The sequence below is a fragment of the Sceloporus occidentalis genome, unplaced genomic scaffold, assembly GCF_023333645.1.
Source record: "Sceloporus occidentalis isolate IW3139 unplaced genomic scaffold, rSceOcc1.0.p SCAF_18, whole genome shotgun sequence".
NCBI lineage: Eukaryota > Metazoa > Chordata > Lepidosauria > Squamata > Phrynosomatidae > Sceloporus > Sceloporus occidentalis.
Window position 1 is genome coordinate 12,605,216 of NW_028316998.1, and position 24,885 is coordinate 12,630,100.

Consider the following 24,885-nt stretch of genomic DNA (forward strand, 5'->3'; position numbering starts at 1 on the left):
CTTACTATATAACAGTATTTCGTTTAATTCAGTAGCGTACCTAGCGTGGGGCGGGGGGGGCGGACCGCTCATCGGGGGTGCCACATGTCCCTGATTGTCCCCAGCGTCGTCATTTTTTTTTTATTTTTTTTTTACGCGGAGGAGACAGAGGGGTGCAACCGCTCAGCGCCCCTCAGTCTCCTTCGCAAGGCTTCTAACTCCGTCGCGCTGCCGGCATCTCATGCTGAGCGCCGAAATATGACGTCATATTTCGGCGTTCAGCAGTGAAGCAGCACAGCGGCAGAGCAGGAATCAGCGGCAGAGCCGGAAGACGGAGGCGTCGTGCTCCCACCGCAGGACTTCTGAATGGTAAGTCCTTTAACTACAAAGGGGGAGAGGGTAGATAGTGGGGAGAGGAGGGTAGATAGTGGAGAGGGGGGTAGATAGTGGGGAGGGAGGGGGTCAGATAGTGTGAAGAGGGGTAGATAGTGAGAAGGGGGTAGAAAAGGGGGAAAGGTAGATAGTGAGAATGAGTGAATGTGTGGATGAATTGTCTGAATGAGGGAGATAATTAATGAGTTTGTGAGAATGCATTAATGAATGTGTAAATTTGTGTGAATGGGTGAGAGAATAAATGATTGTGTGAATTAATTATATGAATGAAAGTGTGAATTAGTGAGTGACTGTTAAAGTGTTTGTGTATATGATAGATGTATATAGATGCTAACAGCAATCATACTCCTATCATGCCAAGTCAGCTAGTACATGCTGGAATCTGGGTATGCCTGGGCATGATAGGAGTGTGATTGCTGTTAACAATCATATATATATTAATATTGTTCATTAATTTTTGTGTCCTATTTTGCTGTGTTACTTACTTTAAATGAAAGTGTGAGAATTTTTTTTATGGTGGGGGGTTATATTCAGTTCGGACAGGTAAATGCTGCATTTTCGGTTTCAGTCCAGAAGTTTCGGTGAATCCCTAAGCCAGAAAGTGAAGTGGTAGGCCTAAACCACATCAATGTTTGGCTTAGTATATAGTGATAGGAGTTATGCTGCACTATTATCAATGTCTGGCTCAATGTATAGTGATAGGGATTACGCTGTACCACCGTCAATGTCTGCCTCAGTATATAGTGTTAAGTGTTATGCTGTACCACCGTCAATGTCTGCCTCAATATATAATGATAACAGTAATGCTGTACCACCTTCAATGTCTACGCCAGTATATAACGATAGAAGCTATGCAGTTTTAAAGTGTTTGTGGGGGAGGGGTGCCACATACAGGATCCGCCCCAGGTGCCAAATACTCTAGGTACGCCCCTGGTTTAATTGTTGAAACCTTGCTCAATAATTAATGTATCGGACAACAAATGCAGAGAAACTTTAGCGTAAGTTAAGATTGCAGAATCATATTTACAACATTTTTATAAAAAAACCTTTTCATTCCCAGATAAATAAATTAAGTAGATAGTATTTACCTGATCACATCAATGTTAGACCGTCTGTGCTTTTGCTCTCTCTCTGGCACTGAATGCCAAGTGAAAACCAGCCTCCAATCAAAACCTCCAATCTGAGGTTCGCCTGCATTGCCCAAATACTCAAAAGTATTCCAGTCAATCACATCGATCACCGGGCAAACAACAGCTGATTCCTTTTCACGAATCCTTAATAACAAAAAGTAGACGTTAAAAAATAGCTTTGCAAAGATAACATTAAGGTATTGTTATTTGTTGTTGATATTAGAAATACACCTGCTAAGCTATGCCAAACCTGGAGTGGAGACGCAACATACTGATTATATATACATGCCTATGCTTCTATGTAACAGGAGCCACTTATATAAAGATGTATATGTACTATATTATAGTAGTGGAGCACAGCTGCCTACTAAAACAACCATGATGCTCAACAGAATCTAGTTAACCAAAGTCCAAAAACACCCAGAGATTTACCTGTTGGCTACCCCTGATCAAGAATACTAGCCCTTATACCTTTCCAGTAGAGGTTCCAGCCAGCCTTCATGACACTCACAATGACAATCCAAAAAGGTCAAAACTTCTCCTGTAGCAGTGGAGGCACCCAAAAGGCGGGCACGCACTAACCCTTCTCTTTTATTTGCGCGGACAAGTCTCACTTTTCTAAGAGTGGAAATATGTTTTTCCAAAGGTTCCTTCAAGTGCTCTGTTGAGAAAAGAAATTGTCTATTGCTTTATATATTCTACTTTCCAGAAAAATGCATATAAAAACAGTACAGGTGCCCAGATTCCATCTTTTAGCTAGGTGTTGTTAAAGGGATTACTACCAGAGCAAACAATATTTGGCTTTGTCTTTTAATGTCTTCTGTGGGTAAGAATATCAGATTGTACAAATCCAAATAAATGAATATCTACACTTCATTAACTCTAAATATATACTTCTGTGTTAGATGCTCTTGTAGGAGAATATCCAATAATCATTTTTGGTAAACAGACCTTTTAACTTATACAATAACCATAAATATAATTTCCACCTAATCTCCTAATGCAAACATCTTCTCAACTACTATACACACATTAAAGAGATGTTTTACCTTTGTCACTATAATCATCGACAAGAATGATTTCCTCCAAGAGGATATCTGGTGATGTTTCCAAAACACTGTGGACAGTTCTCAGGAGTGTAGACCAGGCTTCATTGTAAAAGGCAATGACCACAGATGTTCTTGGTAACTTGTAATAATCAAATTTTAAATTTTTACACCTGCAAAAAAATAACATTTAATCATGTTAAATTTTATCAGATCACTACTCTACAGGTTTGAGAGGATCAGAGTTCTCCCTTGTAACTGGGAAGTCTGCGCCATGCTTCCTTTTGAGACAAAGTGCTATGATGTGAATAAAGGAAATCATTTTTGAATACCTGGACATTAACATCCAGGTTTCTTTTTATCAGTAAGTACTAAGAAAAAAAAATTGCCTTGGTCAGCTCTACACAAGGCTTCTAAAATGAATGGGAGGTAAATAACAGAGTACATTAGGCCCTGCCTTCAGATAAAAAAAGATTATTCAAGATGCCAAATAAATAGTTTCGCCAAACATTAATCTGTTGGTAAGTATCAAATACTAAGTACATTACTTTGGGTTTTTTCCAAAATCTACTACCAGGATCAGACCCTCAATCTATTCATCCTTACTGGTTTATACCCCACCCACACTAAGTAAATTAGGATGGATTCCTAGTCTGTAGGATTATGTGTCATTTGGTTCCGGTTTTACAGCTTCTTAATGGAAAAATCTGATATTGTGCTAGAAAACACAAAACCCTATTCGTGGAGGCAAAAGGGAGAGTGAGAAATAAGTCTAATTTCCAACTATTATAACTAAAGACTTCCAGTGATGATCTGCAGGCAATAAAATACATTATAATAGTTATCATCTAGAGTTCAGAATTGTCTTTTATTAAATCCAGTTCTGTTATCTGAACATTCTCAGTGTAATCAGCTAATGCTGTATCAATTAAATTGTTAATTGTGCATTTATGCAAAACAAATGTAGATATTTCTTTGCTGATAGAGTTTTATTAATGATTATGAGCTGGTTAGTCTAATTTGCACTCCAATATTGAAAGAACACATCTCACAATTAAATCAGGCAGCTGGATTGTATATACTGTATAGTTGCGGGTACAATGCAAACCTGCGTATAATATGCAAGTATAACTTTACACTCAAATTTGTGGGAAAGAATTGGGGTCATCTGCTGCAGAGTGTAAAAAATATCAAGAACAACTGTGTTGTTAAAGATTTTTTGTATTAATATTTTAATATATATACTGTATATGTGTGTGTGTGTGTACTCAAAACTGTATCTTGCAATAAATTACACAGCCTGTGATTCCACTCTGAAAAGCCTTATCAATGCAATACTTTCCCACCACCCTGTGGTTTGCTAGGTTAAGAGGTTATTTAGGTTTCTACAAGTAATTATGGTGTTGACAATGTGATAAATATCAAAGAAACAAGGGCAGGGCATGCCATACACTAGACTAGGGCTTTCCCTGTAGGGATATTGGCTTTAAGTAGGAACTTTCAGTATCCATGCCCATTATTTGTTTAATAAATCATTAAGTACATAAGTAATAAATACTTAAGGCTTTAGCTATAGTAATATGGAGAATATAGCATTGTGGCAATGATGTCATGCAATGTATCATGTCATGGGATATCTAATGTCAGTAGAGTATATTGCTGCCCTATTTGTTCAATTGAATTACAAAATCTGTTTAACATTTCAACTATATTACTCCTAAAATGTTTAATGTTGTAAATTACCTATTAAATTACTTAAAACAAGGGGTTTATTCCATTTAAAAGTATTCTGTGGTCACAGACAAAAAATCATAGCAATAGCATGTATTACTATGGGCCAAGTTTTCTCCTTTATAAGGCATAGTTAATTCTGGGAAAATACATTGTACACTATGGTCGAAACTGTTACAAACCTAGGTTTTGTGGTTAAACCCCATAGTATCTTGTGTTCAAGCTCTTCTGTTATAAATTAACAATGTAACTCAAGTAATTATGAAATGTTGTTGAGTATGAAGAATCTCAAAGGGCAAGCTAACAAGTATTACCTGTTCGTGGCTTATCATTTTAGATACATGCCAATTCGATAGTTCATGGGTACCTTCCCTAATTGTAAGTGAACTCAATACATACACTATACGACCAAAAGTATGTGGACACCTGGACAACCCATTACAAAACCATGGGCATTAATATGGAGTCCCCCCCCCCCCTTTGCAGCTATAACAGTCTCTACTCTTCTGGGAAAGCTTTCCACAAGATTTTGGAGTGTGTGTTTGGAAACCTGTGCCCATTTAACCAAAAGAGCTTTTGTGAGGTCAGGCATTAATGTTGGATGAGAAAGCCTTGCTTGCAATCTGCATTCCAATTCATCACAAAGGTATTCGATGGGGTTAATGAGCGGGGCCTGTGAGGCTACTTTAGTTCCGCCAAACCTGTCAAACATGTCTTTATGGACCTTGATTTATGCACTGGGGCACAATCACGCTGAGACAAGAAAGGACCTTCCCAAACTTTGACATGTAATGTTAATTCTATAGCATTCAAAGAAATTTTGGACAATTGTTTGGACAATTAATGCCAATGGTTTTGGAATGAGATGTTCAACAAGCTTGTATAGGTGTGGTGACAAGGTGCCCACATACGTTTGGCCCATTGCTCAATGCACCCAGAGATACCAACCAAACTTTATTGACGAAGCCCAGATGTTTGGCTTTGTTCTGTTCACCTTCACATGCAGGGAAGATATATATATATATATATGTACACCTACAACAAAAGGTTCTCTTTTCACAGCCTTTTGGGATATAGACTTAGTAACAAGCACTTAATCAGTAGCCATGCTGCTCTTTTTTCAAGATCAGTGCCACAAACTACATTTACTTTACAGCCTAGGTTGCATGGGAACCATTATGCAATCTCCATAAGAAAGATATGTTTGCACTTTTTAATCAAGTAGCCTACATTGCTTTCCCCATTACTTTGTCTGTTCTAGTAGTCTATGCCATAAAACTATTTAGTAAGTTTCTCTGTACTGAGTGATATGGTATACATGTCATATACAGACAGTATATAATATGTATCTCTAAAAAGTATCAAATATATTTTCCTATGGGATCACAAAACAAGGGTTTACTTTAAGTAGTTTGAGGGAGAGCTTAAAAATTCTCATAGTAGACTGGTAGAAAAAAAAGTCTGTTGGGTCATATTCAATCCTGGATTTTACGCTTGTTAACGTGGAAACAGGATCTATTCAAAGCACACCCTGGAACACATACGTGTCAGACAATATTTGCTTTACAAACAATGATCAAAGTATTAATACTTGGCAATAACCCACTAAGTGAACCACAGTTGCTTTAAAACCCATATTACAAATTAGAATTGGATGGAAATTTTATATATAGATTTTTTTTTTTTAATTATTATTATTTTTTCATTATTTTTTTTCCCCCATGAAAAAAGTAATACGTTTGCTGCACATTTGTTACAATATTTGCTCAATTACTGTGACTCACAAGAGTATTATGTATATTTAACCTGCCTTTTGACATTTATGCATGTATTTAAGCAAAAAGTCTTTCAAATACTGCTTTCCAAAAGACTAAACTCATAAAACAAAGGATTACTTGAAAAAAAGGAAGACAAAATAACAATGTCAGCAAAACAAAATGCCAATGCCACTCTAATACAGAATCTTGGACATACTATGTATTTTAGAAAACAAACACAAATTGAACTGTGACTGATCTTCACCTTTGTTCCTCACTGGCCCACTCTTCTCTGACTCACACCTAGAAACACTATTCCACAACCATACAATGTTAACAAAATTGTATTATATTCTACATTGTTTCTTTCATATGATTTCATATGAAAACATTGCATAGCCTCCAGTGAAGCTAGAAACTATTATAATTATTAAATAATGTTATTTAATAAGAAATTGAAGAACCACATTTTCTTTCATTTTAAACCTTGAAGTGAATCCCAACTAAAATGTAAAGTAATATATTGTAATGTTCTGTGATTCCTTTTTGAGGTGCCCATATGGAAGCTATGTCTATTTTAGATATAATTTTAAAGCAAAGCTGCGAATCTGGTGCTTCTCTACTGCATCTTACTAAGATGCATCTCTCCAGCGCCTGCCACATCCTACCCTAAGCAAGGAAGAGTGCACACTTTTGAAAAAGATCATAAATAAAGTTGGTTTGGGCAATAAACTTGATTATCTTTTATTGTATTTTGGCATTTAGTAAATTATATGAAAATATCTCAGATGGGTTGAAGAGGGTACACATTTTTTTTTTATCATGTGCAAATGTCACTAATATCACTATTTTTGCATTACCTAGAAACATAGAAACTATGGAACTCTAGTGCACCAAATATATCTAAACTAAAATAAATTCTTTATTATTTTTTTTTTTACTTTTTTTATTATATTTTGTCACAATTGCTTGATTTAACTTTGGCCCCAGTTCTTTTGAATTAGAACACAGAGGCATTTATACATGCAATCATTACAAAAGATTTACAGCTGCAACTTTTGTATCAAATGTTAATGCGTTAAAAGAAGATTCAGCATAGCTGTGACTTACATTGGATTCCATCTCTCCTCCAGCCTGCGGTGCAGGGAGATCTTGTCACTGAGGTATATGTTGATTTGGTGCTTTTTGATGCTTTCCTCTTCCAGTTCCTTCTCCTTTCCTTGCAGGTTGAGTCTCACAGGACGTCCAATCTCACCCAATGCAGTGGGATCCAAAGGAGGCTTTTCATACACTGGCCTCTTGAGCTGCTCATAGGACACTGGGTCCCGTGGACCATATACCTCCCTGCGGTCATGCTTCTCCTCCACTTCATGGCCTTTTGAGTTCTGATGATCTCCTCCTTTGCTTAGTAACAGAGAGCCAAAGAAAAATGTGCAGACGATTGCTGCCAATAGATAGAGTCCCTTCTTTCTCCTTACTGGAACCCATAAGTTCACCAAACCCCTACGTCTCTTACTCATCCTGACAAGCCCAAACTATCTACACTCACACAGTGACAAAGGTAGGGTTAGGAGACAGCTAGATAATTAGAACTTAAGTTAAACAATCTAGCAGGTGGCTTAAACCTGTTTTGACGTTTCACAGATAGGGACAAGTATCAGTTCTCAAAAGGATTGGTGACCAGGTGCCCCAGCAGAAACTGAATGACAGAAGGGAGTGTCCTCAAGTTCCAAGTCATTCTTTGTGAATCCCAGAGAGCAATTACGTGTACGTTGGTATTTTCAGGCTAGGCTTCCATATCAGCACCTAGGTGTCAAACAGACTGAACATTTATTTACAGGAAAGTACAGCAGACTTTTGTATACATTTACAATTTGTGTGTGTGTTAGTGTGTGTGTTAGTAGATGTGTGTGCAATGATCTAACACTTGAGTTTATAAATATAACTGTATTAAATGAATATCTCTTAACCTGTATGCAGTCCTGAAGAGTGGCTGAACAGGTATCACAGCCTGATCATTTATCCAGAGAGCGAGGGATATATCGCACCTCTACCTACACATTCATCTCATTCATCGCATTAACTCCGCAATCAGGCTGGGCTGGGAGGCGGAACATTCTTAAGATTCACATTAACTCTCACAAGTAATGAGTCCCACAAGAAAAGTGAAGACAACTTCCTTCCCCACCTCCTATCACTGACACCGAAACAGCTTTCCAGTACAAGTTGCGACTTAAAGCTTCCCTCTTTCAAAAAACTTCTGCTCCGTCCCAGTGCTGAGCTCTCAAAGTTGCGCTTCGTAGGACAGTCCCCGTGCCGCAGCCAGTGTCATGCCTGCTTCTTACTCATTATCTTACACTCCTCTCTAAGGACTCGGCACCTCCACTTCTTCCTCTTCCTCCTTGTCACCTTACCCCTTTCACACAGGCCGCAACCCAGCCCTGACTCCTCCCGCCACTTCTGTCCGCCCGGTTACTGTGTGTCACAGCCAAAGTTGCTTTAAGTCCTGCCTCGTACTTATTAAATAATACTGTTACTAAAAATGTGTTAAGGCGGGAGCTGAGAAAACATGCTAACTGAAGTAACAGCCAGCATGTTACATAGAAACTTTCTTTTTTAAACACAAATTGCCCCAGTAGTAATAATTACACACAACCCTTGGAGGTCATGTGGTAAATGATCTCATATGAGATTTCAGTTACTATTAGCTGAGTTTCCAGCCTTACGTTTTCCTCATCCCTGCAGGTGTGATGGTTGTCATGGAAAAAAATAAAATGATAAAGATATATTTTAAGATGGGCACATGACCATTTTTTAATTATAACACCCATTAACTTCAGTCAGTAAGATGATGAGGGTCATGGGAGCTTTAGTCTAAACAAAGCTGGGGGGTCAGAGGGTGCAAAAATGGTTTAATTCTTGTTTGTCCTAATTTTAGCATTTAACCCCATCCTATATGGGCCTATCCTCTCTTAAGTGATGTCTTCTGTCACCTACATGAGTTTTGTGCCATTCGCAAGCTACATACATCCCATAAATTGGCTATGGGAGGCCAGGGCTTTTTTGCTTGACAAAATATACAGTATTTCACCAAAAATAAAGTTAGGTCCAAAAATATTTGGACAGCGACACCATTTTTATAATTCTGGCTCTGTACTCCACCAGTGGATTTGAAATAAAACAATCAAGATGCAGTTCAAGTGCAGACTTTCCGCTTTAAATTAAGGGGTTGAACAGAAAAATCATATGAAACGTTTAGGAATCGCAACCAGTTTGATACACAGTTGCAGTTTGTTTTTTACACATATTTTACTTCAGACATGAATTGACAGCTCCTGGTATACTTCACTGACAGGAGTGGCACCCCGTGTGGTCTTCTGCTGCTGTAGCCCATCAGCTTCAAGGTTCGACGTGTTGTGCGTTCAGAGATGGTATTCTACATACCTTGGTTGTAACGAGTGGTTATTAGAGTTACTGTTGCCTTTCTGTCATCTCAAACCAGTCTGCCCATTATCCTCTGGCATTTTTGTACACACAACTGCCGCTCACTGGATATTTTCTCTTTTACGGACCATTCTCTGTAAACCCTAGAGATGGTTGTGCGTGAAAATCCCAGTAGATCAGCAGTTTCTGAAATACTCAGACCAACTCGTCTGGCACCAACAACTAGACTTGCGCATTCGTCTTCGGGCAAACATGAAAACGAGCACGAAGAGGCCGTTTTTTTGTTCGTTCCGAAGACACGCCGAAGAGAATACAGTGCCGGCAAAACGTAGGAGAAGACGAAGACTCACAACCACGAAGAATCGAAGATTCTTCGTGATCGTCTTCATTTTTGCCGCGCAGCCGCCAAAATTTCAAACAGGAGTGAGCTGATCTCGTCTGTCCAATCAGCTCACTCTTGTGACGTCACGCTAAGGGTCTCGTCCAATGCCTGTGCTGCTGTTTTTTGAATTCTGAAGGCGCCTTTATAAGACCAGAGCTTGCCTGAGAGATCTATTCATTTTTCGCTGTGACTGCTTTGGCAACACTGCTGTGCTGCATCAGAGCGTTACAGAGAGAGATTGTTCTGTTCTGTGTGAGACTGGTAAGCCTTAGCCTGCCATTTCTCACAGTGTACTTCATCCTCACTTCAGTGCTACTTAATATAATTAATAATAATAATTTGATTAATTTAATTTTTTTTATTTAATTTGTCATCAACTGTAGTGTAAGTGCTGTTGAGTTGACAGTGCACCCAGTGCCTCAGTGGCACTGGGGTGCCCTTGCCCTGGGCTGGCACTAGTGCCTATTGCCTGTCCTGCTTTTATAAATTAAATAGAATTTATAAATAATAATTTAATAGAATCTATAATTTAATAGTTCATTATTATATATATATATATTTGTCAGTCATATATATATATATATTCTATAGTATACTAGTGTAGAGTGTACTGTAGACATTCATCTACTAGTGTCTAATTTAAAATCAGTAATATTAATTAATATAATTAATAATTGAATTCATTATAAAATTATATATATATTTGTCAGTTATAGTTAGTAATAGTATACTAGTGTAGAGTGTACTGTAGACATTCAAGACATCTACTAGTGTCTAATCTAAAATCAGTAATATCAATAATTCTATAATTCTTTCTTGTCTTAATAGTTAATTAAATTAGCTATAAATAAAAGTAATAATATTAAATAATTACTACTAGCGTATAGTTCAGCTAATCTTATTAGTACTGGTGCTGCAGCTCTATAGTTTGTGCTTTGTTTTAGCAACAGCAAGAGACCAAGTCAATTTTTCTTAATTAATCTTTCATTTTATTTCATTTGTTTTGCTCACCTCAGTCCATCAGTGAAGTGAACTTGTTGGGCTAGTGAGTGCAGCCGCATAAGTGCTGTGTTTTTTTTTGATCAGCAAGCAGTGACGTTAACTGTTTTGCAAAGATTTTCTCATTTATTTTACATTTTATTTCAATTTTATTAAAAGTACCCTTAGTGTTTTGCTCACCTCAGTCCATCAGTGAAGTGAACTTGTTGGGCTAGTGAGTGCAGCCAGCAGTGAAGCTAACTGTTTTGCTGTGACATTTTATTTTATTTCTAATTCTTTTCAAGAAAAATTGACTGTGACGAGCTGTACTAAGCAAAGCTTCAAGCTACTAGCTGTAGTACTAAAATAATTCTAATCTTCTTTAATCTTAATCTATAATATATTATAAATAATATATAACAATATAAATTCTAATTCATAATCTATAATATAAGTAATTCTAATTCTAAATTCTAATTCATAATCTATATTCTTCTATCTATAATACATAATATATAAGTAAATTATTTCTAATCTATTAATATTATATAACTTAATATTAATTAATAAATTATATACTGAATCTGATTTAACCTCACTTTAGCTTAGTGGGTTTGAGAGCGTCTGCCTAGAGGTAGACTTATAGTAAGGAAATATAGTTTTAGGCTAGCATAGTAGTAGGCTAAGCTCTTAGGCCCGTGTAAATTCAAATTAAAAATAAAATACTGCTAGTTATTAAATAGTTAATCTTGAGTTAATAATTTAAATAACTTTAGCACTTTGGCAGATTGCACACAGCACAGTGCAGTAGTGCATAGTTTTACTTTTTAAGCAGTAGCACTGAAGAGAACTTCCTCTAATTTTTTGTCTTTAATTCGTTTTTCCTTTTTTTTTATTTTTATTTTTTTTTATTTTTTTTATAGTTTTTTAAACACTACACTACACTACACACACAACACAAAATTTGAAATGGATCCTCCTTTTGGGACTAAGGAGGGACAAGCTCCATCTACCACCGCCACCACCAGCACCACCACCAGCACCACCACCAGTTCTAAGATGCAGCCTTTGCGTCAGTCTAGTCGGCCAAGTAGGCCAAGCTCTCGCTTATCATTTGGGGAAGCATTGCTTGAAGGATCATCAAGTAAAGGAAAGGCACCAAAAGCAGGCAGTAGTAGTGCGGCTAGGCCCACAAGCTCTATGGTTTTTTACGGAAAGCCTAAAGCACCAGAAGCACGTTCAAAGTTAAAGGGTAGCACAAGTAGTACCAGCCCAGTGACTAAAAAGAAGTGCCTTTTGCCCCAAGCAGCATCTTCCCCATCCACCAGCAGCATGCAAGGTACCAAGCAGAGCCAAATTAGCAGCAAGACTCAGAGGGGTCCCAAACCAAAGCGATCTCATTCCTTTGTAGGGAAAACCACCACCACCACCACCCCCACCTCTACCGCCTCTACCACCACTAGTGCTGCGCCTACTGTTCCCACTGGTACCGCCACGCCATGTCCTCCTAGTACCTCTAGCAAGCCACCAAGTCCTTACAAAATTTTTGTAAAGACAGTTAGAGAGAGGGCTACACATAGTGGAACTCCACCTAGCGAGGTAGCAGAGGAGCCTGAGACTGAGAGGCCAAGTGCAGAGTCTATTCTTCCTGCTCGCACTACTACTAGTCACGAGTCTCACGACGATATCAGTCTTAGCTCCAGCCTAGCAGGAATTCCATTCGATCTGGCTAATGAAGAGCTAGACTATGAGCCAGAGGAAGTAGAGGAGATGAGTGGTCAGGAATCAGATTCCTCAGGGAGCAGTGTCCAAATGACTAGTGCACAATTTTCCCCTGAGCCTCCACCTTCTCCGCTACGATCATCACCACCACCACCACCACCAGCAGCAGCAGCAAAACCTAGCAAATCTAAAGCAATTAGCAGTCCCACTATGGCCAGTACTGTTACCACCAGTCCCACCACCACTAGTTCTGCCTCTGTTCATCCACCCCGAGCAGTAGGAGCAGCACCCAAGGCACACGCCAAGGCTATGCGCGCCCCAATTTGGGAGCACTTTGAAAATGTTGAAGAAGGGCGCTATGGAAAGTGCAAACATTGTGGGAAGCTAATAAGCAGAGGGAAAGTGTCTGGCCATTTTACCAGTGCTAGCATGAAGCATCACCTCAGCACTCAACACAATGCTGTGCTATTGGGGAAAGATGCAGAGGGAAAACTTAGTGCAGGCAGCATAGCTGGTGGCCGTGGAAAAACCCCAACAGCTTCTTCTTCTGAGCCAATAGCAGCAGCAGCAGCAGCAGCAACTAGTGCTGGCAGCCAGAGACCAAGGCAGGTTGGAGCACTGCATGTCCAGCCCACCCTGGAACAATTTGTGGCATTCCAATCCAAAAGGTCAATGCCCAAACAGCAGGCCAATAAAGTAACGCGACTGATTGGTCAGTTCATTGCTGTTGGAGGGGCATCCTTCTCTATGATCGAAGGGGAGCCTTTCAAACAATTGATGGCGGCTGTGGCTCCACAATATACAGTTCCGTCACGTTCCACTTTCAGCAGGAACATTGTCCCCTCATTGTATCGGTCCTGTGTTGCAGCAGTGAAAGAGGAGCTTTCCAAGGCTGCTGGTCAGTCTGTTCATTTCACTACAGATTTGTGGAGTGCACCTAGCGGCCAGCATGCCTTTCTTTCTTTGACAGCACACTGGTGGCAGCCCGGTGTGTCTAAGGAAGCTGCTGCAGCAGGCTACCGATCTTTCCTTCTCCATGCAGAAGTGATGGATGAAAAGCACACTTCCCAAAACATTCTGCATGCGATGAGGAAAATGTTTAGCCTTTGAGTGGGAGCAGAGGCGGGCACCAATGTTGAAGTTGGTTTTGTGGTAACTGACGGAGGTGCCAATATGGTGAAAGCACTGCGAGATGGTCATATTGTTGGTGTGCGCTGTGCAGCCCACATCATCCATCTTGTAGTGAAGGCAGCAATGTCAGAAGGAACTAATGTGGCAGCAGTAGTTCTGTCCCGCTGCAGAAAGATCGCTGGGCACTTTCACCATAGTGTTAAGGCTAGCCAACTTTTGAGGGAAGAGCAAGAGAGGTCAGGTCTTCCCGTACACTGCCTACGTCAGGATGTCAGTACACGGTGGAACTCCACGTTAGACATGCTGGAGAGGATTTTGGAGCAGCAGAGGGCAATCCATAATCTTGCCTCAGAGCACAATATTGGGATTACCTCTCCATTGAATAGGGAGGATTGGACAGTGATCGCCCAGCTAGTGGCAGTCCTTAAACCATTCAGGGATGCCACAGAAAATTTAAGCTCAAACACTGCCAGTCTGGCCCAGGTAATCCCAGTGTTCTCCCATCTAGGCAGCAAGATGGATGTGTTCCTTGGAAACCGTGAGGCTGTTCAAGGTGGCACTCTACATCCTGACATAGCAGCCATAGTCAGGAAGCTGAAGGATCTGCTAAAAGTACACCTTCGCAAACGAATGGAAGAGAGTCCCGAAATGATGCTAGCGTGCCTTTGCGATCCAAGAATTAAGGGAAAGCTAGCTTTGAAATTTAATGTTCTCAGTAGCTACCGGGAGCAATTGGTCAACAAGGTGCGTGACTGGCAGCGTAAAATGGGAATGCTGTCCGAGGAGGGAGAGGTGCAGGAGGAGGAAGAGATGATGTGGTCTGCTACTCCTAGCAGCAGCATCAGCAGCAGTGCCACAAGCAGCACAACACAGCTGAGTGGAGCAGCTGCGTTTTGGGAAGAGGCACTTGGGAGTATAGTTGGACCATCTGACAGAGCTAGCAGCAGAAAGGAGAGTAGTGCTGCTGAAATGGTCAAACTTTACCTCTGTGAAGTTCCTTCTGCGCCTAATGTTGATCCTCTTAGCTACTGGGATGAAAAGAAGAGTGTGTGGCCTGCACTCTCATGGGTTGCGCAGCAGCTACTATCATGTCCGCCAACCACTGTTCAAAGTGAGCGCGTGTTTTCTATGACTGGAAACATACTGAGTCCACAGCGCTCACGCATGGCACCTCATCTGATGGAGCAGATTGCCTTCCTTAAATTCAATCTGCCCAAGTTGGGTTACCCAGCTCTTAGCTTGGAAAGTTAATTTTTTTTTATCTGTAATGTTTAAGGTAGTTTCTCCCCCTGGTTGCACGTGTTTGCGGTGTGGCAACGTCTGCTACCTCCGCCGGTGTAGCCAATTTACGCTAGGGCCTAGTGTCTGAGTTCTGGAAGTCCGCTCCCAAACGCCATGGACTGACAGACTTTCATGCTTTGCCCTGGGGTGAAACAGGTGAGCGGGTCGTCAATTGCCCACTCATTCACCTTTTTCCTTTTCCAACGGTGCTGCTGGTGGTGGTGCCAGCATCTTTTGCCAGTTCGCTTCCTGGCTGAAATCATGCCTCAAATGTCCCTAATGGAGAGGGTAGTTTCTCCCCCTGGTTGCACTTGCTGCGGTGTGGCAATGCCTGCTACCTCCGCCGGTGTAGCCAATTTACGCTAGGGCCTAGTGTCTGAGTTCTGGAAGTCTGCTCCCAAACGCCAAGGACTGACAGTCTTTGGATGCTTTGCCCTGGGGTGAAACAGGTGAGCGGGTCGTCAATTGCCCACTCATTCGCCTTTTCCAATGCTGCTGCTGCTGCTGCTGGTGGTGCCAGCGTCTCTTCTCTGCCAGTTCGCTTCCTGGCTAGTGTCATGCCTTAAATGTCCCTAATGGAGATGGTAGTTTCTCCCCCCCTGGTTGCACTTGCTGCGGTGTGGCAACGCCTGCTACCTCCGCCAATGTAGCCAGCTTACGCTAGGGCCTAGTGTCTGAGCTCTGGAAGTCTGCTGCCAAACGTCTAGGACTGACAGTGTTTGGATGCTTTGCTCTGGGGTGGAACAGGTGAGCGGGTCGCCAATTGCCCACTCATTCGCCTTACCCAATTCTGCTGCTGCTGCTGCTGCTGGTGGTGGTGCCAGCGTCTCTTCTCTGCCAGTTCGCTTCCTGGCTAGTGTCATGCCTTAAATGTCCCTAATGGTAAGGGCAGTTTCTCCCCCCTGGCTGCGTCTGTTTGCGGTGTGGCAACGCCTGCTACCTCCGCCGGAGTGGCCAGCTTACGCTAGGGCCTAGTGTCTGAGCTCTGGAAGTCTGCTGCCAAACGTCTAGGACTGACAGTGTTTGGGTGCTTTGCCCTGGGGTGAAACAGGTGAGTGGGTCGCCAATTGCCCACTCATTCGCCTTTCCCAATTCTGCTGCTGCTGCTGCTGCTGGTGGTGGTGCCAGCGTCTCTTCGATGCCAGTTCGCTTCCTGGCTAGTGTCATGCCTCAAATGTCCCTAATGGTAAGGGCAGTTTCTCCCCCCTGGCTGCCTCTGTCTGCGGTGTGGCAACGCCTGCTACCTCTGCCGGAGTGGCCAGCTTACGCTAGGGCCTTGTGTCTGAGCTCTGGAAGTCCGCTGCCAAACGTCTAGGACTGACAGTGTTTGGGTGCTTTGCCCTGGGGTGAAACAGGTGAGTGGGTCGCCAATTGCCCACTCATTCGCCTTTCCCATTTTTCAATGCTGCTGCTGGTGGTGGTGGTGCCAGCATCTCTTCTCTGCCAGTTCGCTTCCTGGCTAGAGTCATGCCCAAAATGTCCCTAGTGGTAAGGGCAGTTTCTCCCCTCTGGCTGCGCCTGTTTGCGGTGTGGCAACGCCTGCTACCTCCGCCGGAGTGGCCAGCTTACGCTAGGGCCTTGTGTCTGAGCTCTGGAAGTCCGCTGCCAAACGTCTAGGACTGGGTGAAACAGGTGAGTGGGTCGCCAATTGCCCACTCATTCGCCTTTCCCATTTCCATTTCATTATTTTCCTTCTGATACACAACCAACCAAACATAACACACACAATAACACAAATAACACAGTGACATAACACATAACACACATAACACATACACGTACAATGCAAAAATCACAAGGACCTTTCCTCTTGTTATTTGTCCTGGCCTTCATTTCTACACTCACTAGCATTAACGCTATAACTCACACTTCATACTATAACATTTTTCCATCCACATACCTGCCAACAGACCCAACTTTTTCAGGGACAGTCCTGCTTTTTTCCAGTCCTGTCCCATCTAATTTAGCTAAACTAGGTATGCAAATACACGTTGGTAGTTATAGCTCGGTAGGTAGCACTAGTATAAACATTAAATAAATATAATAAAGTACTAAATAATAAATCTAACTTTAAAATACATTTAAATAAACCCCTAATTTTTTTTTAAAACCCATTAAAATTAAATTATTATTTAGACATAATACATCTTTAACCAAAGCAGTGCACTGCTACTAATCTTAAACATAACCGTACATTAACCCTAAGCTATTTTTTAGTTCTTGTCCAACATTTTTCCATCCGCATACCTGCCAACACACCCAAGATTTTGGTGGACAGTCCTGCTTTTTTCCAGTCCTGTCCAGTAAAAGTTGGGTTGTTGCAAAGTATGCCATTGTAAATAGGTAGCAAATGTTAGGCATGTATTACAAGTGGTCCAAAATCAATTTAAAAATGTAAAATAATCCCTATTCTTTTATTAAACATCTATGGATGTGTGATTGTGTATGATAAACGGAGGCCAAGTTCCTTGGAGCATTTGTCTCTAGGTCATTTTGTGTACAGTACACCTCAGTACGTGTGTGCAACTCTATTGGTCGTTTCGGCAGGGGGCTGGCCTGCCATCAACGAATGAAGTGCGTTCTGCAATTCACTAGTTGATGCCAGACCAGCCCCCTGCCGAAACGACCAATAGAGTTGCACACACGTTCCTTCACGGCAGCTGCTGCTGCTCCAATGTGTTGTTAACCCCGTATTAACCCCTGCAAGGCAACCGGGAAGGAAATGAAGATTAAACGAGCACGAAGAATGTCCGCGAATATTCGCCCGAAGAGAAGACAGGAACGGGCGAATATTCGCGGAATACGAAGGTTTTTTCCCCCCCGAAGACGAGCACGAAGACGAACACGAAGAGCCCCCTGGTGCCCAAGTCTACCAACAACCAAGCCACATGTAAGAAGGTATGACCCTCTTACAGGGTTATTCTTTTAGGGAATGTGTGACGAATAAAGCACAAATACAAGCGTATAGAAAAATGTATATTCATATTGAATAATTAGTTACTGTTACAGGTGATAAAACATATAACATACAGAAAACATTTGATAATAATACAAAACAAAAGGGATACTTAAGCACATTCTTGGGAAACCTTTCTCAGCTCACAGGCTTCTCCCGAACGCCATCTTGCGCAGCTTCGTTCTGAGTCCCCTGACCCAGGACACTTCTGTTCGTTGCGCTCTCCTTTCTTAGACTCTTCTTTCTCAGACTGTTCTTTCTCTTGCAGCCCCTAACTATTCATCCCAGAATTCCTTGTACCTCCCAGAAAGTGGTTCACCCAACCCCTCTTTCCAGAGATTTCCTCTATGACCCAATTATGGAGGAGACAGATAGTCTATGCAAACATGCACACAGTTATGTTAAAATACATCGGCTTCAGTTGTCTGACCCCCTGTGGGGTATCCCACCTCTGTTGAAGCCTTTGTTCCAAACCCTTTATAATGCATTACTATGCAAATGACCTTACATTGTAAAACCGCTCGGCGCCCCTTACTCTCTGTGACTCCGTCGCGGTGCCGGCATCTCATGAAATGCCGGCACCGCGGCAGAGCGAGAAGACGGATGCCTCCCGCTCTTCTCGTGGGGGGGTGTAGTTTGAAGGGGCAGTGGGGGGGTGTAGTTTGAAGGGGCCGAGGGGGGGTGTAGTTTGAAGGGGCATGGGGGGGTGTAGTTTGAAGGGGCCGAGGGGGGGTGTAGTTTGAAGGGGCATGGGGGGGTGTAGTTTGAAGGGGCAGAGGGGGGGTAGTTTGAAGGGGCAGAGGGGAGGGGTAGTTTAAAGGGGCAGATGGGAGGGGTAGTTTGAGGGGGGGTAGTTTGAAGGGGCAGAGAGGGGGGTAGTCGGGGGGGGTCGCCAGAGGAGTAGTCCGCACAGGGCGCCACAACGCCTAAGGCCGGCTCTGCTGGCAACTACAGATATTTAAAATTTACTGTAAGGCATATTTTAGCCAAATCATAGAGGCACTCACTAATAGTTTGAATTCCTTCAGCCATATCTTTAACCTTCCATTACCCTCTCAACCATTTGTGTTCACTCCCATCACTCTCAGGTACCTGTGCCACCAATACTGCTCCCACCATAGGTTCCTTTAACCCTCAAATTGTATGCCTTGTTTTAGGCCTCTGCCCACCGTGCATCTGGTGTACTTTCACACCAACAGCATTCCCTTTGCTGTTCACTTACACAGTGTATTAAAGAGACCACACCAGAGAGAAATACACAGTCAAAGTCACCTAAATTCCCTTTCTTCCCCATTCCGATGCTTGGTTTGAACTTCAGCAAATTGTCTTGATGACATCTACATGCCTAAATGCATTAAGTTGCTGCCATGTGATTGGCTGATTAGTTATTTGTGCTAACAATGAATTGAACAGGTATTTTTGAACTTTTTATTTTACATTTTGTTGGAACTGGACGTTTCCCTGACATCAGTGAGGAATAATTTTTACATGTTACCATTTTAAAAAAATTTTTTTAACTATTTTTATTTTTATTCATTTTACTAATCACATTGTGATTAGAAACCTGGGCTCCATTGACTTGCATGGCTGCCCAGAGTTCTCAGGAGGGTCTGGAGGGACCCTCTTGGAAACTGTTTTTTGTTTGTTTTTTAAAGGAAGCCGCCATCTTGCGAGAGGCAAAATCTCTCGCAGTGGCGTTGTGACAGTGGCACAGTGAGTCCTGTGGTGTGTTTTCTGTGTCAAAAAAGAGGGGGCTACATATTAAAGAGCTTTAATTCCTGAACACTTCATCGAATTTGGATGGGAATGCCTTCAACTTAAAACTGAGAGCCTGCCCTTAAGCTCATATTCATTATTTTTTTTTATCAATTCACCGTTTATTGCAAGTAAGATATGACACAGCATAAAATCACAGCATTAGCACAATACAGTCGGAGTGTACATTGTACTCGGGAAGTGTTAAGAGGTAAATCATCTCCCACACAACACAGGGTGAGAGACTGAAACCTCCGACATATAAAACATGTTCCACAGTAGAACTACAGACATATGTGCTACATGACAGTCGCATCAGATAAACAGTGGGTAAAAGCGGATCACCACTAACAATAACAACCACAGCGAATGTGCCTGGAGGGTACCTACTTGTGAAGTAGAACAAAGAGGCCAGGTCGGAAACACCAAGGTGCCTCAGGCCCTAGGTAAAGAAGGTACAAAGGCATATCATGTGGATATAAACATAACGTGAATATGAAGGACAATTTAAATAAAACAAAATGAAACAAAATGGACTGAAAGAAGAGACCCTAGGTGAGGGAGAAAAGCGTGTAATAGCTCAAGGCCCCAAAGAGTCAGGGCAGTCGGTAAGGGAGGAGACATACGTGCGCCAGTGATACCACTGGAGTTCGATCGAATGTTCCTGGCCCCTGGCCGCCCCCGTGAGGACCTCCATCTGATAGACAAACTCAACCCGTCGAAACCAGGTAGACATAGAAGGTGGGCTGGTAGACCTCCAGGATCTAGGAAGGGCGGTGAGGGCCGCATTAATTAGGTGAAATTTGAGGGAACCCTTGTAGGACCTGTACGGGACGGTGGTATGGTGCAATAGAATGGAAGCTGGTGTCGCTACAAAGGTCGGATCCGCCACCCTACGAATGACTGATGCCACTTTATCCCAAAAAGGCTTAATTGCCGAACACGACCACCAGATATGGTAAAGGGAACCCGGGGCTTCGTTACAGCGCCAACACGTGGAGGGAAGTTGGGGGAGGAATCTGTGAAGGTCACTCGGAACTCTATACCATCGAGTAACAATTTTAAAAAGGGTTTCCTGAACTCTGCTGGACACCGTTCCCCCGTGAACAATCCGAAGCATCTGCTCCCACTCCTCGAGGGAAAAAGAGATCCCAAGGTCCCCCTCCCAGAGACTAAAATAATACGGCTTGGTGAGCTTCACCGGTGCAAGCTGCATGGCATAGAGGGCAGAGAGAAGGTGCGAAGGCACCCTATCCGCCAGACACAATCGTTCAAACGCGGTGGGGGCACGAGCCCCACCAGCATGAGCACCGGAAGAGGTGAGGAAATGTTTAATCTGGTGATAGAGAAAGACAACCGGAAAAGGGTTGGTCGTGAGGCCTGTCAACTCCGCCAGCGGTCGAAAAGTGGTTCCTTGAGACACATGGCAGACCCTAAGGACAAAGACAGAGAGCGGATGAAGGGACGACATACGACTGGCCACTCCTCCCGGCGTGAAATCGGGGTGCCACGAAATAGGAAACAAGGGAGAGGGATCCGACGAGATACCTCCAGCACACACAGCCCCCTTAAATGCTTTAAGGGTGGGCGTAATTAATGGGTGGGGCGCCTGAGTGAGACAACGCATTGGATGAGCTATCCAAGGCAGAACCGCGAGGGGGCAAGAGAGAGCCGCAGCCTCAACTTGCAGCCAGGGTCGGTCAGAGCCGACCGTCCACTCGACTACGCGTCGAAGATGAGCAGCCCTCCAGTACAACTCCAGGTTGGGAAGACCCATCCCCCCCGGACGCCTTTGGCCGTGTCAGGTAAGAGAAGGAGAGTCGAGAGGGCTTACCCTTCCAGATGTAGCGGAGAAAGGCGCTGTGGCATCCAGGGAAATAGGAGCAGGGGAGAAAGATGGGCAGCGTCTGAAAAAGATAGAGGAAGCGAGGGAGGATGTTCATTTTAAGAACACTTACCCTACCAAACCAGGATACATGAGGGAATGCCCACTTGACCAGGTCAGTATGGAGAGTAGCTAAAAGGGGGTCAAAATTCAGGGCCTTAATTTTTAACAAGTCCGAGGGAATCAGGACACCAAGATATTTGATATAATCCTCCTTCCAACGGAAGGGCATTGTTGTGCGGATATGATGGGAGACATCTGGCGGAAGGTGAAACCCCATCACCTCGGACTTGTTGATCTTATAATTAGAAAGGCAGTGAAAGTGCTCAAGAAGGGACAACAGAGCAGGGAGAGATCTAGTCGGGTCAGAGAGCGTCACAAGGATGTCATCGGCAAACAACGAAATCACATGGGAGCGACCCGCAATGTCAATGCCCTTAATCTCCGAGTGTGAGCGGACCGCCTCAGCAAGAGGTTCAACCGCCAGGAGGAACAGGAGAGGGGATAGCGGACAGCCCTGGCGCGTCCCGTTAGACAGGGTCACCCCACCAGACTGAATACCATTGACTGTAACGCGGGCCACAGGGGAGCTGTATAGGGCCCGGATACAGGTGAGAAAGCGCATACCCAGACCAATCCCCTCCAGGACCCTAAAAAGAAAGGGCCAGGAGACTCGGTCAAATGCCTTTTCGGCATCCATAGAGGCCAAGACCATAGGGGTCCGGAAGTGTTGACCATGCGCAATAATGTCAATGACCTTAATGGTGTTGTCCCGCGCCTCCCTCCCTGGCACAAAACCTGCCTGATCCGGATGGATCAGTCCCGGCAAAAAGGGACGGAGGCGATTAGCCAGCACCTTGGCAAAAATCTTAACATCTACATTTATCAACGAAATCGGCCTGTAGCTACTGCAAAGGTCGAGGTTTTTATCAGGCTTGGGGATAACAACGATACTAGCATCAAGCGCTCGAGGATCGAAAGGCTCCCCCGTAGCGATAGCGTTAAAATGAGAGACCAAGCGGGGGCCCAGGAGGGGAAATAATTTTTTGTAGTAGATGGCGGAGAAGCCATCTGGACCAGGTCTCTTGCCCGAGGGCGAGCTCCTGACCGCCGACTCAATCTCAGAAAGCGTAATCGGATCCTCAAGTACCCTACTGTCCTCCGAGGCCAGAACCCTCCAAAGATGCGCACCAAGGAAATCCGCCGTAGCCTGAGAGGTATCAGCCGAGGGACCCGGGCCAGGGGGAAGATTGTAAAGGGAGGAGTAGTAGTGCTGAAAACATTCAGCGATCTTGTGGGAATGGAAGTGAAGCCGATTGTGTCTATCATGGATCCTGAGCAAATAGCCCTGGGCCCTCTTTGCCCTCAAGGCTCTAGCCAGCAATTTACCAGGCTTGTCCCCGAATTCATAAAATTTATGGCGCGTCAGCAGGAAGTTGCGCTTCATACGTGTGTCCAGCAGAGAAGCTAATCGTGCTCGGAGGGTAGTGAGCTGAAGATGCAGTGACGGTAGGGGCGTTAATTTATGTCTCACCTCTATCTGAGCTATCTGTCTGGTAAGGGACAGGATGGACTCCAACCTCAAACGCTTTGCCGTGGTCCCCAATCGTATCAGGTGGCCCCTTACCACTGCCTTGTGGGCCTCCCAAACTGTCGCTTCAGGAACGTCCGGGGTGGAATTCTCCGCAAAATATGCAGAAATAAGGGAAGTCAAAGTGGTTATATTATGGGGATCATCCAGCAGGGTCTCGTTGAGCCGTCAACACCACCGGGGATTGGGGAGAGCGGAAATAGAAACCGCCATAGACACTGGAGCGTGGTCGCTAATAGTGACGGGGCCTATCTCAACAGAGCGCAGGAAGGGGAGATGGAAATGGGAAACAAAAAAGGTATCAATTCTGGAGTAGATAACGTGAGGCGACGAGAAATGAGTATAGTCCCTACCATCCGGATGTAAAACCCGCCAAGCATCAACAAGCTGATTCAATTTAAATTGTTTGAGGACTTTACGAATCATGGAATACGCAATGTGGGACCTGCCAGAGGACGTGTCACATATGGGGTCAAAAACCATGTTGAAGTCCCCACCCAGGACAGTGATCCCCTCCTGGAAGTCCACCAGCCTGTTAAGGACAGAGATGATAAATCTACCCTGTGACTTGTTAGGGGCGTAAATATTCGCCAGGGTAATTTTCTGTGAGCCCACATAACCCTTCACAAATAGACATCTCCCCTCCTCGTCGCTCCAATCCTCCAAAGGTTGGAAACGGGCCAATTTATGGATAAAAAGGGCCACCCCCTTCGTCTTAGAGGAGGCTGAACTGGAGAAGTAGGAATGAGTGAAATTGCGCTCCAGGAGCCGACGCTCGGTACCTCGCTTAAAATGAGTCTCCTGAATGAAAGCGATATGAGTTTTAGAGGACCTAAGAAAGGAGCAGAGTTTAGAGCGCTGTTCTGGTTTATTCAAGCCCCTCATGTTAAGGGTAGTAAGGCGCAAGTGACCAATAGACATAGTAGCGCCTGGTAGTTAGTGTAATAGGGGGGGAAATCACGATGGGCCAGTCAGTCCAAAAACAAAACAGAAAAAATCAATAAAACCAACAAAAACAAGTGTGTAGTGTGTAGTGCGTGAATCACAGGCAGGCCGGTAACCCGCCTATTTCAGCGACACAGAGTGTCAAGAACAAATGAGCAGCGGGACTGCAGAGAGTCCCTAGATCACTGTCCGTAGAGGACAGGGGAGCTCAGGGGGGGGGGCGACTCGAAGACAGGGAAAAGAAGAAGTAAAGAAGTGGGAAAGAAGGCAGAAAGGTGGGAAAAAGTAGGAAAACCAGCTGCTGTGCCGACCACCTGGGAGGGGGGAAAGCACCCCACTAGTCTCAAGGGAAGGGAAGATATATAGTAGGGCTATGATGTCCCACAAGGTGGGTCCTGCAATGATAATAACAAGAAAATACAAAATAATAATAGCAATAATAATAATAAGGGGCCCCCCAACAGGAAGGCATATGTCAGTAGCTCCGGTAAGGCATAGAACAAAAACGATCCAGGGAGTACCCCTGGTGTGTGAGATGTGTGTGTAGTAGGCAGGTAGGGTTCGTCAAGGAGCTGATCCTCGCGGCTGCAAATCTAAGTGAGATGTATAAGTGTATGAGCGAGGAGGAGAATTTCAACCCGCTACCTATAAGCCAGGACCCCCAATGGACCGGTCATGACCAACGGGAGTACGTATACTCATGTAAGTGTAGTGTATATGGATATATGGGCGTAAGGAGTGCGGCGCAAGAAATCATAATAAAAAAAACAAAAACAAAA

General features: G+C 43.6%; 1 protein-coding gene across 1 annotated transcript in view; it reads right to left on the reverse strand.

The window, feature by feature from the left end:
* Positions 1 to 23,017, reverse strand: part of LOC149302665 (polypeptide N-acetylgalactosaminyltransferase 12-like) — a 33,889-nt gene extending 10,872 nt beyond the window's left edge. The window contains exons 1-7 of the mRNA XM_089482301.1: positions 21,644 to 23,017; positions 20,076 to 20,127; positions 8,423 to 8,445; positions 7,147 to 7,343; positions 2,552 to 2,721; positions 1,974 to 2,163; positions 1,461 to 1,646 (exon numbers count right to left, since the gene is read on the reverse strand). Of these exons, the coding sequence (XP_089338427.1) occupies positions 1,461 to 1,646; positions 1,974 to 2,163; positions 2,552 to 2,721; positions 7,147 to 7,343; positions 8,423 to 8,445; positions 20,076 to 20,127; positions 21,644 to 23,017 (2,192 nt within the window). The remainder of the gene's footprint in view (positions 1 to 1,460; positions 1,647 to 1,973; positions 2,164 to 2,551; positions 2,722 to 7,146; positions 7,344 to 8,422; positions 8,446 to 20,075; positions 20,128 to 21,643) is intronic.
* Between the last annotated feature and the right edge of the window lie 1,868 nt (positions 23,018 to 24,885).